This window comes from Bubalus kerabau, chromosome 12, assembly GCF_029407905.1.
Source record: "Bubalus kerabau isolate K-KA32 ecotype Philippines breed swamp buffalo chromosome 12, PCC_UOA_SB_1v2, whole genome shotgun sequence".
Classification (NCBI taxonomy): Eukaryota; Metazoa; Chordata; class Mammalia; order Artiodactyla; family Bovidae; genus Bubalus; species Bubalus kerabau.
Genome location: NC_073635.1, coordinates 36,576,539 through 36,595,950, shown reverse-complemented (window position 1 = coordinate 36,595,950; position 19,412 = coordinate 36,576,539). Strand labels below are relative to the sequence as shown.

Below are 19,412 nucleotides of genomic sequence, written 5' to 3'. Positions count from 1 at the left end.
AGTAGGGAAAACCACTAGACCATTCAGGTATGACCTAAATCAAATCCCTTATGATTATACAGTGGAAGTGAGAAATAGATTTAAGGGACTAGATCTGACAGATAGAGTGCCTGATGAACTATGGACGGAGGTTCGTGACATTGTACAGGAGACAGGGATCAAGACCATCCCCATGGAAAAGAAATGCAAAAAAGCAAAATGGCTGTCTGGGGAGGCCTTGCAAATAGCTGTGAAAAGAAGAGAAGCAAAAAGCAAAGGAGAAAAGGAAAGATATAAGCATCTGAATGCAGAGTTCCAAAGAATAGCAAGAAGAGATAAGAAAGCCTTCCTCAGCAATCAATGCAAAGAAATAAAGGAAAACAACAGAATGGGAAAGACTAGAGATCTCTTCAAGAAAATTAGAGACACCAAGGGAACATTTCATGCAAAGATGGGCTCGATAAAGGACAGAAATGGTATGGACCTAACAGAAGCGGAAGATATTAAGAAGAGGTGGCAAGAATACACAGAAGAACTGTACAAAAAAGATCTTCACGACCCAGATAATCACGATGGTGTGATCACTGACCTAGAGCCAGACATCCTGGAATGTGAAGTCAAGTGGGCCTTAGAAAGCATCACTATGAACAAAGCTAGTGGAGGTGATGGAAAAAGACCACGTTAGAGCTACACACAGACCTGGAGAGAGTTCCGGGGCGTATTACTGAGTGAGACACCATCATAGAAAAAATGACCTAAGAAAAGCAGACCGACATGGCCGTGTGCGTCTGTGCGGGTTTGTGTGTGAATATCTGCAGTGCAGGACCTTTGGGGCAGGTTTGCATCCACGGGTTAATACGGACATCGAGTAAGGCTGCAGAGGAGACCTGCACCTGGACTTGCTTCCGTATTTAATCTCAAAGTCAATGTACTTCTATATTAATTCCACAATCTCATACATCACATCACTGGCCTTTTTGATTGATCATGAGGAAAGATGGGGCGGCTGTTAAAAAGCAAACTCAAGATCCCACTGCTTTAGCCACAGGCTGCGTCCATCTGTGGCCGGGCTATCTGTGCTCAGAGGACTGGAAGAGCCCCTGCTGCTGAATCTGGGCGGGGACTAACCGGGGCTCCACGGCAGAGGTCAGGGCGAGGCCTGTCTTGTTCCTTCTCTTCCTGGACCTGGTGGATCCGGACACGGGAGCTCCTGCATCGTGATGAATAAATGAGTCAGAGTCTGCTAACGGGAACGCAGCCCCATGTGGCTGGAGAATGAAGTTAGGGTTGAATTTGGACATGTTCTTGGTGATGGGAGGTTCCTGAGAGGCAGACAGACTCCTCTGGGTCCAGCAGAGGGCAGGATAGATGCTGGAAGCAGGTGTCCTGGAGGAGGCGTCACCCCAGCCCAGAGGCCTCCCCTTGGCCACGCTGTACCGCCTGGCCCCTGGCACCACTTCTTTCCCGCTTATTTCTCTCCACTGCACTCATCTTCAGGTATTTGTTGGTATTTTGTTTGCTCCCGGTTCTGTTGCCCAACAGTTCCTGGTGCTCAGTGGGCGCTCTGTAAATCTTGGCTGAGTAGATAAATAATTAGCGACAGGCAGGAATGGAAGGCAGTGTCACCAGAGCGGGCCCCTCAGCCCTGCCGGTGCGGGGTGAAAGGGCTGCCAGCTTCTGGAAGTAACTCCCCAGCTCCAGAATTGCGCCCCCTCCACCGCCCCCGCTGTGCTCCTGCCCTGAGCTGCGCCCCCCACACGGAGGAGGCGTGGCCACCCCAGCTCAGGAGCACTTGGTAACTCAGAAGGAGGTGTGAAGTGACCCTAACAATGTGAATCAAAGCTTTTTTCTTTCGAGATCTTTCTCCAGGTGCAGGGTAACAGAGCCTCTCCTCCCCTTCTTGGTGGTCTCAGCCACTCCACCCCCTGCCCCCCCAAATTGTACTTATTTCAGGCTTTGAGTAAATGGACGATTTCCCCAAGCTTTGGGAGGGTCATTCCTTCTAGAACCCCATCCATCCACCCCCCAGCCTGGGATCCACCTGGTGGAAAACAGAGACAAGTGTAATCACTTAGTACTTTGCTGCATGGACACTTTGATGTAATTATCTTATTGGGTTTCTGTGACCCTCAGGTACTGTTCAGCTGGTGCTTTAAGATGAGGAACCAGGTCTGACAAGTGAGTGAGCTCCCCCTCAGCACCCTGCCTCTCCTCAGGCTCTTCCCTGAGGTCAGGGACAGCATGAGGGACTGCTCAGGCCCTGGCCACCCCCAGATTCCCACCTTCGTCTTCCTGATTCAACCCAGATTTACCTGCCCACAGCTGCCCATGCATGGACGGGTTGAGGTGTCCTAATAAACCCTGAACAAGAAAGCCTTAGCAGCTGGGCTGTTCCCACTGCCTCTTACGGGCTTGCTGTGGCCAACCTGACACAGGGAACTTGGGTGGACTCTTCACAAATAACACAAAAGTAGAGCTTTTTTTCACCTACAACAAATTAGAAATGAGTGGCTTGAGATATATATTAGGATGATCGTTTTTAGAGTTCAAGCTCTAATTTTCAGGCATGAGGCCAAACCTGTCTATAAATTCTTAAAAGCGGTCAGTAGTCGTCTGTAATTATTTTGACCCAGTCTTTTAATACCCAAGAGTCATAATCTTCATAGCTTGTGAGTGCATCTATTTAAAAAGTCACGTGTTCCTATAACAGGCTGTGTGGAGGGCAGCCTGGAAGGTGGCCGGGGACCATTTCTTATCCCTTCTCTATCATCTGGAGGAAAAGTGACTGCTTTCTGTCCTTCTAAACCCATCTACAAACGATATGGGCTTCCCAGGTGGCTCAGTGGTAAAGAATCTGCCTGCTAACGGGCAGGAGATGTGGGTTCAATCCCTGGGTCGGGAAGATCCCCAGGAGAAGGAAATGGCCACCTGCTCCAGTATTTTTGCCTGGAGAACCTCACGGACAGAGGAGCCTGGCAGGCTACATTCCAGGGGGTCACAAAGAGCTGGACATGACTCAGAGGCTAAACAACAACAAAGGAGCGTATGGTTCCTCATAAACACACTTGTAATTACCAATGTGTAAAGTGCTTTCAGGTCCCTGGATGAGGTCTCCGACCACCTTGGGTGTTTCTGGCATCCCAGGAATGCGCTGGGCAGCAGGCCACACACACGGAACAGAAGGCAGGTGATAAGACCAATTTGGTTGCACACAAATGGACATGAAACCCCATAGAAAACCCCATAGAAAAGACACCTGATGGAATTTTTCTCATGCCTCAGCCAACCTTGACTGTGAATAACATTTTAACATCTTTAAATGATTCTTCTAGGAGCCAGCCTGGTCACGTGACCCCAGCTCAGCGTCCTCCAAGCAGCAAAGCCTGTCCACACCCACACTGTGCGTGTTTCTCAGGAACCCGCTAGTGGTGAGCATGGGGCAGGAATAATCCTTTTTTCTCCTTCTCCAACTGTCTTTCTGGTGACACAGGCTTTTCCGTAACTGGGGAGGAAGGATCCCAGAGTCTCAGATAGACACAGTGGTAACTTACCCATTTAGTGTTATGAAATTTTTCATATACTTTTACAAAACCAGCTATAGATGAAATTAGAAGCTACTATTCTATTCTATTCAAAGGGCTTCCCAGGTGGTGCTAGTGGTAAAGAACCTGCTGGCAAATACAGGAGACATGAGATTCAAGCAGCACATCCCTGGGTTGGAAAGATCCCTGGAGGAGTGGCAACCCTCCACTGTTCTTGCCTAGAGAATCCCATGGACAGAGGATCTTGGAGGGCTACAGTCCATGGGGTTGCAAAGAGTTGGACGTGACTGAAGCTACTTAGCACACATTCTGTAATAGATTTTAAATAACCATTATATGAATCAATTATATTTTAATATTTAAATGATATATGAGATGTTACAAAATTATTTTAATTACAAGTATGTAATTTAAACTATTATGTATTATTACAAAATGTTTTTATAAACTATTCTTGGCAACAGGAAAGTATTTACTCTCATTGAAGTATACTGAGTACCATTTTTTTGAAACCATGTCAAGCATCATGAAAATATTAGGATTCTGTCTGTCTTATAGAACTGCTAAATAGTTATCTAAACCCTAGTTTCTACCTTTAAAAAAATGTCTATTAAATCTATTTTCACTTTAAAAGCCTGGATGCTGAAAAGGGAAGTGAACAAACCTTTGAAGTAGATGAAACTCATTTTTAATTATCAGAATTTAGAGTCTAGTTTTTACACCTCTTTTTTAGAAACAGTTACTGCCCCTTCCCCCTCAATTTTCCATTTTTTTCTGCACCATTAAATCATACTGTGGCAATAAAATAGTCCCAAGCAATCTCTGTAATCAGCGTTCTACCCGTGGGAGTGGAAAAGCACCATCGTAAGGAAGCTCAGGGTGTCTTGAACCACCCCACCGTTGGTAGTAACTCGTGGTATATAAAGTCTTCATTCCTCATGCAAAATCACATCTAAGCTTTTGAAACGAGGCTGTTTGCTATCAGAAGCCATCGCCAACTATTAGAAGCCCTAGTCTGTTTCAATGAGGGAAGCTGAAATGCGTTCCTGTAGCACACACCACACGTCACACAATGGACAGCCTCTTGGGGGCAGTGCAAACCACTCACACCTGAAAGGCCATAGTTAAATTCAACAAGAGCATCTAATTATACCCCGTTTACATATCATAATCTGAGCCTTTGAAATAAGAGGAACCTATAATGAATGGTTCCTTGCAGATCAAAAGAACACGTCATATTTTAAATTTTCACTTAAAAAACGTGTAACAGAGTTTGAAGCATTAGGGAGAGCGTCCACTCCCTAATGGGAGGACTGAAACGTCAAAGCAAATAAAAGAACCAAGATTCTCTGTGTTCACCTTTAATGCAGGGGAAATGGCAAAGAGAGCCCTAAGTGGATCAACCAGACCCTGTGCTCTTCAGGCCCTGGCGTTTCTCTCCTTTCCTCAAAGAAACGGAGACAAACGCCATGTCCTTTGCCTAAATAGGCATGGCCACCCGGGCCAGCTTTGCCCCAAGAGGACTGGTTTTAGAGAAAAGCGGCAGAGGCTCTGAGTCTGCCTTCAATGTGACACTTTCAGGGGTGGGGTGGGGGGCACAGACTCTGGAGGCATTTGGGGTTGCATGTGCGATCTACTGGGGAGGGGGTCAAAGGTGGCCCTGAAGCCGAGCTGTACCCGGGGCGGGGTGGGGGGGGGTACTGCCGGCTGACTGTGCCCCACGGCCAAGCACAGATCGCACTCCTCTTTTATCTAAACATGGTGACCACTATGGTTACACTGGTTTTTTGGACTTTCCGGAACAAAATCGAATCAGCAAGTAACACAGCTCAGTGACATTGAGCAGGATGCAAATTCCAGACACTGCAATCATGAAGACCGTGAAGACGGTCTTCTCTGTGGGCCTGGACACGAAGCAGTCCACCGTGTTGGGGCAGGGCCAGGCATTGCACTTCACCAGGCGCTGCATGGCGAAGCCATCATACATCACGTAGAAGACATACATGAAGGCAGCCTCGAAGATGACGCGGAAGAAGATGCTGCCCGTGTAGGTCCACCACAGAGAACCCTCGATCCGGACCTTTTGCTTCTTGATCTCTTCAATGTCCTTGAACTCGGTCTTTATCTCTCCCCTGATGAACTTGCGCTTCTTCTCGTGCCTGTAGTAGGCCACATGCATGGCCACCAGCAGGGCGGGCGTGGACACAAAGATGAGCTGCAGCGCCCAGAGCCGGATGTGCGAGATGGGGAAGTAGTGGTCATAGCACACGTTCTTGCACCCGGGCTGCAGGGTGTTGCACACGAAGTCGGCCTGCTCATCCCCCCACACCTCCTTGGCGGCCACCACCAAGATCATGACTCGGAAGACGAAGAGGACGGTCAGCCAGATCTTGCCGATGCTGGTGGAGTGCTTGTTCACACCCCCCAGGATCGTGTGCAGTGCGCCCCAGTCCATCGTCTCGTTTGGGCGGCTTGTGCTGGAAAAGAGAGTGACACAGAGCAACATGGGGTAAGCATGTGGGACCGGCTTGGGGAGGCTCAGGGGGGCTGGCCCATGAGCTCCAGCCATCTCAAAGGGCCAGTTCTTACATAGCCTCCCTCAACAAGGGGAAACAAGAGCAACCAGGCTTGCCATGGGGTTTGCTGTGCAGCAGGCAGTCGACCGTGGATGCATTCTCTGTTCTCTAGTAAAGAGGGGTGTACTCACCCCAGTAACGCACCCAGTCTTCAGCACAATCAACTCATGGGGTGGGGAGGGAGCACCCCAGCAAATGTGCCCACTGACCCAGGGCCCTGGGTGTGCTGACCAAACCCTCAGCAGACACCCCCTGTTCGGGTCTCCCTGACCCTCCAGCGGCATTCAGCACCCCCAAGTGTTTGCTGGCCTCCAGCTCTGGATGGTACTCTGGGCTCGTGCCTGCTGGGGCCGACGTCACCTTCAAGGCCAAGAGGCCATGTCTCCCCATAGCACCTCCTTCCTTAAGTTATTTCAGTTTTCTGGACATGGGATGCAGTGGCGAAATGACTGTCCCCAAGGGTAAAATTCATGTTTAACATTTCCCAATGGGTTTCACGTCCTTTCCCTGTACAAAAGGGAGCCAGTTAGAAACGGTCCTTCCTTAGGGAAGAGCCAGTGTGTGCCTGGGTTTCTGTGTGCGCTCTGTGTGAGGGCTGGGGTTCTCGTTGTCCTGCTGGGACTGACCAGTCAGCCAGTACTCAGGTTTGAAAACTGTTCAGATGGTGCGTTTTTATTGTGGCTATGGTTTTAATTTAGACGTGCTTCTAAAGAGATGCATCATAAGAAAATAAATGAAAGCTTAACTCAGTGAGTCCCCAGGGACTGGCCGTCGCGGGCACCCTCACGGTATTGAGGGTCAATGTGGACGCTGCCAGGTGACATGCTGCTCGCTGGAGAGGACCTGGGGAGCCCGGGCATTCGCCTCCAGGAGCTGGTGGCCTTCTCATCGCAGGGTATGAACTGTCTTCATTTACGTGCAGTCACACCCGTCTGTCTCAATCAAGCCTCTTATAACAAGGCTCCACCCTCCACAATCTGATGAGTAATCTGTGTCTACACCTTCCGAACTGGTTCTCAGTGCTTCTTCTTGCTTAAAAGCTTAGTGTTCTCCTTATTCTGAGCAAGTCGGGTCCTGTTTCCCGCTGGACTTCCCGAGTAGCCAGGGTTGGGGGGGGGCAGTCTGATCACCCAGCCGCCTATGGGGCACTGCTTGGGGCACCCAGGCCTGGCTGAAACCATCCATGGTCACTCCTTCAGAGGAGGCAGCCCAGACTCGAGAAAGTCAGGACAGGAGAGCTATGAGCACTGAGACACTTGGGCAGCTTGGCTTGAAAGAGGGAAATGTCACCTGGAAAAGGCTCAGCCCTGACCCTGAACACAGATGGCCTGGAGGCCTTGGGTTCCTCTGAGCTGGCCCGTCCTGGCTGGCAGCGTGACCACTGTCCCTGTGAAATCAGACCCTCCACTTCTCGGCCTCATTTACTAAGGGCCAACAGGACACTCTCTGAAACAGCCCGTGTGACTTGTATCAGTGCATCTGGCTAAAGATTCGGTGTGGGGTGGGTGCCAGCCCAGGACCCGCATTCCTCTAACCAGTCAACCAGCGGCTGATGTTCAGAAAATAAAGTGGAAAGTAAACTCTCCATCCTTGTCCTTTTGTAAAAGCTCTTGGTTGGGCGGCAGCTTCCTGTCCAAAAATCCCTGAGGCAGAGGAGCTAATTAAAGTTTGACCCCATGGGACAGGGTGACAGGAGAGGAGGGCTGGCCTGGTGACCAGGCTGGACAAAAGCATACTCAACATTCATCCCGGCACTGACCCCTGCCCTTCCTGACCTGTCCACACCACCTGCCCGGTGGGCGGAGGGGCGACCTTGTGAGGGGGTGGGGGGCGCTGCTGGGTGAGGCACAGGTTGTAGAAAGGTCACCAGGAGTCCTTCACCCGTTAATTCCTCAACCCTCACTTTTTGGGTGGTGGCCCTTGTCTCCACAGACCCCGCCCCCGACTCAAAGAGGGGATGGGGACGCGGCTGTCACCGCATCTAGAGACGGGGGGCGTGGGGTCAGCTCTCAGGATGTGGGAGGACGGTGAGGCCTGGGCCCCGGCAGGCGGGGGAGCCCCGAAGCAGGCTCCCCGTGTGTAACCGGCGCCCCGAAAGCCGCCCCCACGACTGCGCTTGGAAGCCCAGCTCGGAACTCGAGCTCGGCGAGGGAAAGAGGCCACGCCGGCCGCTGGGCTCCCGCTCGGCCGCGGAAGGTCAGCTTCCTGCAGGTTGAGCTTCCGCTTCAAGCCCGAGACCGCGTTTTCTTTCTGAGCGAAACCTCCGGCGACCGGAGGCTCCGGGTGAAGAGCCCGGCGGCCGCGCCAGCCTTGCCGGAGGAGCAGCGAACACCCCGGGCGAGTCCGCGCACCTGTCCGCTCCCGGCCCTGCTCCCGCTCGACCGCGCGCTGCGCACCAGACTCGGCCCGAGGAGCTCCGGCCACAGGTTCGCGATCGCCTCCCGCCCGGAGCCCAGAGCCGCTGTGGCCACTGGCCCGGGCGCGGGGCCTCGGTGCGCGCCGGGTGCAGCCTGGGGACCCGAGTCCCTCCTCGCAGGGTTCCAGAGCCCCTGGCGGTCCCGGGGTCCCTCTCCGAGGGGCTCCACAGTCCCTGGTGGTCCCAGGCTCCCTCTCCGAGGTCCCTCTCCCCGAGGGGTCCCACAGCCCCCTGCCTTTGGGGGCAGCCGAGAGTGGGCGCCGGCCTTACCAGTGGGAGCGGGGCGCACGGGCGGAACGCGCGGCGGCTGCGAGGGAGTTGCGGGGATCGCGGGGGTGCCTGAGTCCTGAGAGCGCGGCGCGCGGGGCGCTCGGGCCTTCGACACCTGTTGGACCGGCGGCGCCTTTTAACCGCGCCCCGCACCCCGCCTCCTCCCGAGAGGTGTTGAGAAAGTCCGGAGGGGGCGGCTCCTCGGCGTCCGGCCGCCCCCAGCGCCGAGGGGCGGGGCGCGCCGCCGGGGGTCCGCGGCGCTTTCCCCCGCCCGAGCGCCGTGAGGCTGGGGTTCCCAGCGTCTCGGGCGCGGGGTTGGGGGTGTGTGTGTGTGAAGTGAAGTGTGTGTGAAGGTTTGGTGCCGTTGCTGTTACTGTGGTTTCTGCCTGGACGGGTCCTAGAGTGCTGTGGTGGTCAAAACTCGGATTTAATTAATTAATTACTGCAAAATAGTTGAAGAGAGAGTTCAGGCGCGGAGGGCCGTTACCTCCGAGGCTCTGCCGGCGCGCGGGCGCCCGGGCCGCTTCCCTCCTGGGAATGTGGGTTCGCGGTGGGCGAGGAGGGGCAGCGCTGCGCTTGGCCGAGTGCCTGCTTGTTTCTCCCCCAAACCTCACAGGCAGACTTAACAAACGTCTCCTTGAGTTTCCTGTGTGACTCGATCCCTCAACTATGCGCCGAAGGCCGGGGCTGGCGGTGGTGGGGAGACCCTGCGGGCGCATCCAGGCCTACGCCCCAGCGAGGGTGCTCGGGGCCCTGCCGGTGTTCTCCGCCTCCCACGGCCGAGAAATCGCGAGGACGTTACCCAACTCGGGGTTGGGGGGCCGCCACGAATGAAGTCCCCAAACCCCTGCCCTGCACACTCGCCGGGAAGGGGAGCGCGGCTGGGGTTTCAGGAGACGATCCTGGGGAGCCGGCTCCTCTCCCGGAAGCCTGATCTCGGATTACAGGGTTCATTGTTCCCCTGTGGTTGGGTATTCTGAGGTCCACGGACAGAGCGGATGGAGAATTAAAATCGCAAGACTGGGCCGGGTCTGGGAACTTGTGTCCAGCATGAGGGGTGGGAGTGGGGGCCAGGATCTGGCTCCAGGATTCCCTCAAAGAGGGCCGCCGCGAGGTGCGGGCGTGCTCTCTCCCACCTCCGCTTTACTTGAGTCGTCTTTAAGTTGAGCAGAGATGATTCACCCTGACAGGGCAGATCTGGCCTTACAAATGAGTTTCCCATGAGTGCTAACACTGGCGTAAAGATATTGACTTTTCCTTGTAAAATTTGTACCCCATCGCCACGGGCCAGCTTGGGCCTTTCTTGCCTGGGGAACCTGACTTTGTCCCGCGGTCACTACCCGACCTTGCTGCCCAAGGTCTTAGTTCGGGAGGGAGTGTTCACGAACAGAGGAAGTCCAGGAAGGCCCATCTGAGAGATGTGCTGAATCGGCAGGTTGGAAATGACGGCAAAGGCGGGTGGCTGGGGGAGAGCTCGCTGCCCACCCGCAGCCTGAGGCCACCCTTCAGGTGGTCAGGGGCAGCGCTCTATGGGGGGGGTCTCACATTGGAGTGAAGGAAGGATCTGGCATCTTTGTAGAAAGCCAGCTGGTAAAGGTGGCTTGCAGATTGAAAGTTGATTCGCTTTCTCCCACTGACAAATTTCTCCTGGCTTTTTGTGTCTGTAGCAAGATTGCAGGTTGCCGTTCAGCTTCCTTTCCTGTTTTCCCTGACTTATTCTCCTGATTTGCATAATGACTGCCGGGTTGTTGGCTAATTGTATATCTAGCCACTCTGCGTTTTGGGTTTTATAGTTAGAATGCCTACAGCTCTTAACTCTTAATTACAACTCAGCACTTGATTTCCTTCTGTTTGTTGTGACTTTTGTTATTTTCTGTGTGTGGGTGCTTTCTTCCCAACCAGACTTGGATTCCAGTGGAGCAGGAAATCCCCTGGAGGTATTTGTGTCCTCCAGAGCAGAGAAGGGGAAGAGGAAGTGATTGAACAGGGTCTCAGGTCTGGACACGTGGAGTCACCATCACATGATCTTAGATGGGTATGCACTTAGCAGATCACACCAGGGGTTAATCATTTTTCTTTATAAATCCTGTAATTATTTTGCGAACAGTACACTCATGTTGCTGCATTATTTTTGGTTAAAAGCATTACTGTGTTATACATAAACATTGAAAATAAGCCTTCATCCTGTGACCCTGGGTTCAGGTCTTCATTTTGAATATAACAGCCCCCGGAGAAGGCTGCCTACCCCCACCCTGACCTCAGCTCCGGCCTCCCCAGCCTGATGGGTGCACCTCTCCGGCCTTGTCTACTGGGCACCGAACACAATAGAGGATAGGTTTGGAGTCTGATGGAAGAGCTTGGTGTCTCCGGGGTAGGGCTCAAATGAAGCTGATATGGAGGACTGGCCCTTTCCAGGGATGGCAAGGCCCTTCCTTGCTAAGTCACTTCAGTCATGTCCGACTCTGTGCGACCCCATAGACGGCAGCCCACCAGGCTCCCCCGTCCCTAGGATTCTCCAGGCAAGAACACTGGAGTGGGTTGCCACTTCCTTCTCCAATGCATGAAAGTGAAAAGTGAAAGTGAAGTCGCTCAGTCGTGTCCGACCCTCAGCAACCCCATGGACTGCAGCCTACCAGGCTCCTCCATCCATGGGATTCTCCAGGCAAGAGTACTGGAGTGGGGTGCCATTGCCTTCTCCGAGGCCCTTCCTTACTGAGTAACTATTAATGACTAACTGGTGCGCACCTGTCACTTCACAGTATCAGCGCTGCGTTGATGAAGGATTTCACATACATGCTTTGTAGCAAGCAGTCAAATCCCAGGTGTTCACAATTGAGCTGAACCTTTGTGCAATTGTCAGGCTGTAAAGGGAAATGCTAATGAGAAAAGCTATTTGATATTTTAATTTGACAGTTGTTTTTATCAGTAAACCAAAAAAGTTGCTATTGAGCAAGAAATCAGTGTGAGACAAATATGGATTTCTTAACATATTGTAATGAATGATTGCCTGCCAGCTGCCTGATGGGGCAGCCCCCGGAACTTCCCTTGGGGAGGATGCTCTGAATGCAGGTAAAGAATGTGTCAGTGAAATTTCTGACTCACAAATCCTATGTAGGTGATATCAGAAATGCTCCAGACAAGAAGGGACTTGTGAGAGGTGGGCGCCCTGCCTTAACTCTTGGCAGCTTGGGGGTCGCTGGATGTCTCTGAGCTGTTGGTTATAAGCCATTAGCTATTGGTCTGCACTTTCTTGACTTTGCTGTTGAAATATTAATCATATTAATAATTGGCAAAAAGGGAAAATTCAACCCTCAGATGGGCAGATATTAAGAAGCCCTGGAGTCTCTGTGTAATTAGTTAATAATGACTTACATATGATAATATCATTTTAAAGCAGGAATGGCCCTGGTGTGATCCTTTCACAGTTTTGTGGATAATTATCCCAGGAGAACAGCATCACACTAAGATTTATCTCTGCACCATATTTAGCAACCCACACCCTCACTTGTACACCCTGAAAATTGTTAATGTCAAATAATTTTGGGGAAAAAGACAAACTGTTCCATTCCAAGTAAGTAGAACAGAAAAAGACTTCAGATATCACTATTTAATTGTTTTCTTCACTTTCAAATTAAAGTCATAAAAATTCCAACTTCTGAGTTGTGACTGAAACTGTTAAAGGCCTTTCCGTTTTCCTCATACTATTTGTGGGGGCAAGGGGAGCCCCCCACCACATGGCTTGTGTGATCTTAATTCCCTGACCAGGGATCAAACCCAGGCCCTTGGCAGTGAGAACGCAGAGTCCCAACCACTGGACCAGGAGGGAATTCCCCCGCACTCTATTCTTATGTTCATACATAAACTATTTGGGGGAAGTTTAAATTGTTGGATGTGTTGGTTGCAAGGAAGTGGTAAACAAGTTGATTTCCTTGGCCTTACTGGATGGGTACATGCTCCTACTGGCAAATGCATTGTGTAGTTCTTGTTTGCAAACTGTGGAGAAAATACAAAGATGTTTCCAGATGTATTTGTATCAAGAGCTTGTGTTGGTCAGAAGTGAATCAGATCAGATCAGATCAGATCAGTCGCTCAGTCGTGTCTGACTCTTTGCAACCCCATGAATCTCAGCACGCCAGGCCTCCCTGTCCATCACCAACTCCCGGAGTTCACCCAGACTCACGTCCATCAAGTCAGTGATGCCATCCAGCCATCTCATCCTCTGTCGTCCCCTTCTCCTCTTGCCCCCAATCCCTCCCAGCATCAGAGTCTTTTCCAATGAGTCAACTCTTCGCATGAGGTGGCCAAAGTACTGGAGTTTCAGCTTTAGCATCATTCCTTCCAAAGAAATCCCAGGGCTGATCTCCTTCAGAATGGACTGGTTGGATCGCCTTGCAGTCCAAGGGACTCTCAAGAGTCTTCTCTAACACCACAGTTCAAAAGCATCAATTCTTTGGCACTCAGCCTTCTTCACAGTCCAACTCTCACATCCATACATGACCACAGGAAAAACCATAGCCTTGACTAAACGAACCTTTGTTGGCAAAGTAATGTCTCTGCTTTTGAATATGCTATCTAGGTTGGTCATAACTTTCCTTCCAAGGAGTAAGCATCTTTTAATTTCATGGCTGCAGTCACCATCTGCAGTGATTTTGGAGCCCAGAAAAATAAAATCTGACACTGTTTCCACTGTCTCCCATCTATTTCCCATGAAGTGATGGGACCAGATGCCATGATCTTTGTTTTCTGAATGTTGAGTTTTAAGCCACCTTTTTCACTCTCCACTTTCACTTTCATCAAGAGGCTTTTTAGTTCCTCTTCACTTTCTGCCATAAGGGTGGTGTCATCTGCATATCTGAGGTTATTGATATTTCTCCTGGCAATCTTGATTCCAGCTTGTGTTTCTTCCAGTCCAGCGTTTCTCATGATGTACTCTGCATAAAAGTTAAATAAACAGGGTGACAACATACAGCCTTGACGTACTCCTTTTCCTATTTGGAACCAGTCTGTTGTTCCATGTCCAGTTCTAACTGTTGCTTCCTGACCTGCAGACAGATTTCTCAAGAGGCAGATCAGGTGGTCTGGTATTCCCATCTCTTTCAGAATTTTCCACAGTTTATTGTGATCCACACAGTCAAAGGCTTTGGCATAGTCAATAAAGCAGAAATAGATATTTTTCTGGAACTCTCTTGCTTTTTCCATGATCCAGCGGATGTTGGCAATTTGATCTCTGGTTCCTCTGCCTTTTCTAAAACCAGCTTGAACAGCAGGAAGTGAATACAAAGCTGTAACTCCCCAGGCAAACTGGTAGGGAGAACTGACTTCTATTAAATATAAAAATTAAATTCTGTAAGCTCTGGTGAACTGGTCAAATGGAAACTCTGCACAACTCATAAAGGAACAAAAGAGAGTTGTACATTTTAGTTGTGTTAGGACAATATTGTGTTATATATCATCTTGAAGAGGTCCCTAACTTAGAATAAGTTAGGATCTAGTAAATACACTGGCTTTCCTGGTGGTGCTAGTAGTAAAGAACCCATCTACCAATGCAGGAGACCCAAGAGATGCAGGTTTGATCCCTGGGTCAGGAAGATCCCCTGGAGGAGGGCATGGCAACTATTCTTGTCTGGGAAATCCCATGACCAGAGGAGCCTGGCGGCTATGGTCCATAGGGTCCCAAAGAGTCAAACATGACTGAAGTGACTTAGCACACAGCACACACACAGCACCCTGGTGGCTCAGTGCAGGCCACCTGGTTCGATCCCTGGGTCAGGAAGAACTCCTAGAGAAGGGCATGGCAACGCACTGCAGTATTCTTGCCTGGGAAATTCCATGGACAGAGGAGCCTGCTGGGCTACAGTCCATGGGGTCTCAAAGAGTTGGATAAAATTGAGCAACTAACACTTTATAAGGATTGCTTTAGTAAAAAAAAAAGAGAGAGACATAGGTTTGATAAAGGGCAGCAGAGCAATGAGTCCCGGTGTGAACTGAGTTTGCTGGACCCTGGCAGATTTTTGTGCAATGCTCATGTGGACTGTTCTGGTTTAAATCTGATGCTATCTGGAGTCCACTTGTTCCAGGTCAGTCTTGCACCAGGCGGCTATCTGTTCTCTGGTTGAAAGCCGTCTTTGGGAAATGGACATGGAGTCTTTGATATTAGAATTGAGAACTGGGTTTGTCCGTTAGCCACCCACCTAAACCTCTCCTTGAACTGTTTCAGAGCCTTTCTACTTTGGGGGAAGAAGTACATAGTGGTGTATTGAGTTCTTTGATTTCATCTCATTTTTGCAAAATCACTTTCATGCATTGGAGAAGGTAATGGCAAACCCACTCCAGTGTTCTTGCCTGGAGAATCCCAGGGACCACGGAGCCTGGTGGGCTGCTGTCTCTGGGGTCGCACAGAGTCGGACAGGACTGAGGTGACTTAGCAGCCCCAGTGCTGGGAAAAAGGCACTTGTAACACCCAGAGTGCCCAGTAGATGGCACTAGTAGGACTCGACCAGGGGACACCCGGAGGATCCAGGGCCAAAGAGTATCTTTAAGTCCTAGCATTACTGTGAACAGCTCCTCAACAGACTGGGAAACAAATGTCTTTCTTTCATTCACAATGGAATGAAATAGAATAGGAAAAATCAGAACATGGTGCTCTTAATAAGAGTTAAGTCATGTTTCAGGCAGTGTTTGTTTCATGAGTGTTTTCATCTTCACGTGGGTGCTGGCTCCAGGGTAAAATGTACCTGCTGTTGTAGATTCGTCATTCCCAGGGTGACAAGATAGTCCCTGTGGCCTCAGGGGAAGCGGTGTCACAGCAGGAGAGACCCCCAGGCCCCGAGCTCGGCTGCCTGCTCTCCTGGGCCTCCTCCAAGCTTGGCTCCCAGGTACTGCAGACCCTTCTCAGGCTGGGAGCGGACCGCCTCCATCAGACTTGGTTCTCCAGGGCTCTTCTCTGGTCTGAGGACATAGGTTCCAGGGGTGGAGGAGAAGCAGCAGCACCATTTGATTGAATCTTTTACAAACTTAATAAAATTATTTGTCTAAAAAAGGAGCCACGTATAATGCTCTGGTGTCCAGCATACTCAGGAGTCATGGGTCAGCTGTTTCAGTGGATCACGTATTTAATGTCAAAAGTGTGGGTTGGACTACTGTGCTGTGGGAAATAGGAGAGATAAATATACAGCCTTTTGTTGTTTCTTTGTGGCCTTTGGTCTGTGCTGATGGCGCTTGGACCCCCTCTCCTTAGTGATGCTCCATCTGTTCAGTGGGTGGGAGGTGGAGATGCTGTGGGTCAGCCTGGAGGATCTGAGCATCATCTGGTGGGAAACATCCATCTTTCCTCACAGGCTCCATGACATTTCACACGAGGTTATTAGGTTGCTAGGCTTTGGAACAACATAGTCCCTGCCTACAGTTTACCAAAGGAAAAGATAGACTGTTGCAGAGGTAACGGATCTGAACGACTAACTAGGTTGTGTGACTGACATACAGAACGCACAGACACAAAGGAAGGACTCCCTGGGTATAATCCAGTGTGAATGGGTGAGCCACTGACACGTAGCTGGATTTCCTGAACTGTGCTCAATGCTTTAGGTTTACCTCATCACATAACTCCAAGAGGGTATTTCTAGTCCAGCCTAGCACCCAGCTTGCAGGAGAAGCTAGAGAAATTAGAGTCCTCCTGGGTTTAAAGGGATTCGATTTGATAAAGGAGGGAATAAGTGTTGGGGAAGAGACAGCTGTGGGAGACATCTGCCTCCATCCTCGAGGGAAGATGTGGTCCAGACATCCACTGTGGTTGAAACCGCAGGCCCAGGCTCACCTGCCACCAGGCCCTGGCTCTGGACCTGCCAGAGCCGCAGCCCCCTGACCCAGGGCAAACTGGGATGACGGGCTGTCACCACGTGATGGACTTGGCTCCTGACCTCCTGCCTATGTCGGGGAAGATAAGGAGAACCCTTTGAAAGGGAGGAGAAAGCAGATAGCGGTCAGAGAACAAAGCAAAGGAGCTGGCAGGAAAGGGCGGCTGAGGTCTGGTTCCGAGGAATGAAGAAGGACGGCAGTTCCCCAAGAGCGCTTCTCAGCAGCTTTAGTGCAGTTTCATCTGTGCAGAGAGTGAGGGCCCGGTCGCCCGCAGGGTGTGTGCTGAGTGACCACACCGGACACCCTCCCAGGGCAGAGACAGGACAGCCAAGACACTCTCCACAAGTGGGACTGGCTGCTGAAGCTGCTGGGAGGACAGACTCATCTTCTGTCCATGGGGCTGCAAAGGGAAGAGTCAGGCCCTCGGGTGGGTGCAGGTTTTATCATCCTGTGTGCCAGGGTCTCAGAGGTATGGGATACAACTGTTTTTGAAATTGTTCCTGCCTGAAATTCCACGTGTCTGTGAGTCTAGCATGAGGCTCCCTGTGCAGGGGAGGTGGGAATGTAGGACCCCCCACCCTAGGCTGGCTGAACTTGACCCTGGAGTGACCCTGGGACAGGTGCTATGAATGACACTGAGGTCTGACTGCTCTGTGGGAAGGTGGAACCAGGCTGGCCGTGTAAAAACCAGCTCAAGAGCTTGTTAAACATGCAGATTCCCGGACTGTGGGGCCAGAGAGGCTGTCCCAGTAGAGGTGGGAACCGTGGTCTGTGATCCACGTTAGTTTGTCCTCATGGTTTTGTGACTGAACTTGGCACTGTCTTGACAGACGTGCTTCAGAGAAACTCGGATCCTGACCCTACGATGTCCACTCTGCCTGCGTAGTGTCTGCCTCCTGTTTGGATCGGAACCATGGCGTCCAGGGCAAAGGCGCAATGGGATAAAGCCCCAGACCCCAGCGTCTGGTGAGGAGGAGCCTGGCACGTGGCCAGGATCATCTCTGTGGTGTGAGCACTGAACACAGATGTTGGCTCCTGACGACTCCTGGGCACCCCTGCCCCCGGCCCCCAGAACAGAATCCAGGCCATTCCAGGTCCTTTCGGGGCTGAAGTTCATCCAGAGAAAACCAATTCCCTTCTTGACTTAGGTCTTCCTCTTTCTGAACGTCAACACTCTCTCCAGTTGTATTCATGTTTTGGGTAGAAGCTAATCTCTTAGCTAATGAGGTGAGTAAGGGTAACCGCATACAAAGAAACCTCACTTACAGCTGAGTGCTAACTACATTTTAAACCACCTTAACCCCAAATCCAAGTATGATAGCAGAAAAGCTAGAAATAAATTATTTTCATGTCTGTCTAATAAATCACACCCAGAAATGATTTAGGTTAGCAAGAAGCTTCACATTTCTGAGGTTGATTAATGATGGAGTCTCTGAGGTCTGCAATGTCGTCTTTACAAAGACTCTTGGCTTTGGTTTCACCGTTAACTTTAGTTCCTCACGGTGGAGAGTTTCCTGTTGTGCTCTTACATCTGAATGGCTCCAAGGCATTCTGTCACTTCTCCTATGTCCCCTCTGACAGTGATCTGAAAAGGCCTTGGGCGGCCATGTCCGCAGATAGGTGTCCTGGGTGCTGAGGCAGCTCGGCTGGGAGGTCTTCTCTGAGACCTCAGTCCCCCTCAGGAGGGCGGGGGACAAGCTTCCCACAGCCCCGCCCCCCAAGCTGGGGAGAGAGGGTTGTGAGCAAGACCCCAGCGGATTGCACACACACCCCCACCGATGCTCGTGCTCAATGCTAGTGCTCGTGCTTGGTACTCGGTGCTTGTATTCATTGCTTGGTGCCTGGTGCTCATGCTCAGTGCTCGGTGCCCAGCGCCAGTGCTTGCGGTGTGAAGGACTGTGTCTTGGGGGTACAGGGAGCAGGGTTGGCTCTGCCCTGCACAGAGCCCCCACCCTAGTGGAGAAGCAAGGACCCTGGAGCACAAAGCCCACAGTGACCCTGCGGTGGGAGGTGTCCTGGGAAGGAGGAGGACAGATGGGAGGAGGGAGGTGGGGGGTGGAGGGGGGTGAGGGGTGGGGGGTGGAGGGTGAGGGGTGGGGGTGGAGGGGGCTGAGGGAAGGATGAGGAGTGGAGGGGGGTGGGGGCTGGGGGGCTGAGGGAGGGGTGGGGTGGCATAAATGGCCCTCAGGGATGCTCCATACGGGAGCACCGAGACACCAGTAAGAGAGACTCTGGAATAACCCCAGTGTCACGTCAACTCTTGGTTTATATTGTAGAAAACATGAGGATGGAAGACCATGTACACCACCATGAATATGCAATCTGCAAAGTCCAGCCTGTGAGAAACTCTGGGAGACAAATGACCCAGATTCTGAGGAAAAAAACTCGCAGGAGACCAGAAGGGGAGGGTAATGAGCAGCATAAAGAGGCACAGGAACGAGTTGCTGCCTGGGCTTCAGTGATCTCGGGTTGGCTGCTGTTTCAAAAGGGAATTTTCACTTCCGGGAATGTGCTTGATGTACTTTTCCTATTCTTCTAGCCAAGTAAAACTTAAATCCTGGAAATCAGATAAAAAATAAATGTACTTTACTCCAAAAAAAAGCAATAGCTGTAAATGCTGGATAGAAGTCCAGGCAGGCCCTGGCCTGTGGTCCTGGGGAGGGCAGGTGACAGCCTGGCTGAGGGTGGGTCAATGTGAAGTGTTCTGGTGGCTCAGCTGGGGCCTGGCCTGGGGTGATGAGGGCAGCGGGGAGGTGAGGGCAGGGGGCACTGGCC

General features: G+C 51.3%; 1 protein-coding gene and 1 long non-coding RNA gene across 3 annotated transcripts; one reads left to right on the top strand and one right to left on the bottom strand.

The window, feature by feature from the left end:
• Positions 1-5,129: 5,129 nt before the first annotated feature.
• GJB2 (gap junction protein beta 2) lies at positions 5,130-8,879 on the bottom strand. The gene is made up of 2 exons (XM_055542586.1): positions 8,784-8,879; positions 5,130-5,998 (listed from the first exon to the last, which is right to left on the bottom strand). The coding sequence occupies exon 2, from the start codon at positions 5,974-5,976 to the stop codon at positions 5,296-5,298; it is 681 nt and encodes a 226-aa protein (XP_055398561.1). The 5' UTR covers positions 5,977-5,998; positions 8,784-8,879; the 3' UTR covers positions 5,130-5,295.
• Positions 8,248-19,192, top strand: LOC129624540 (uncharacterized). Of its 2 annotated transcripts, XR_008701004.1 has the most exons (3): positions 8,248-8,523; positions 17,468-17,864; positions 18,914-19,192. It is a non-coding gene; the product is annotated as an uncharacterized LOC129624540 (long non-coding RNA). The 2 variants fall into 2 exon arrangements; XR_008701003.1 differs by lacking the exon at positions 17,468-17,864.
• The last annotated feature ends 220 nt before the right edge of the window (positions 19,193-19,412 follow it).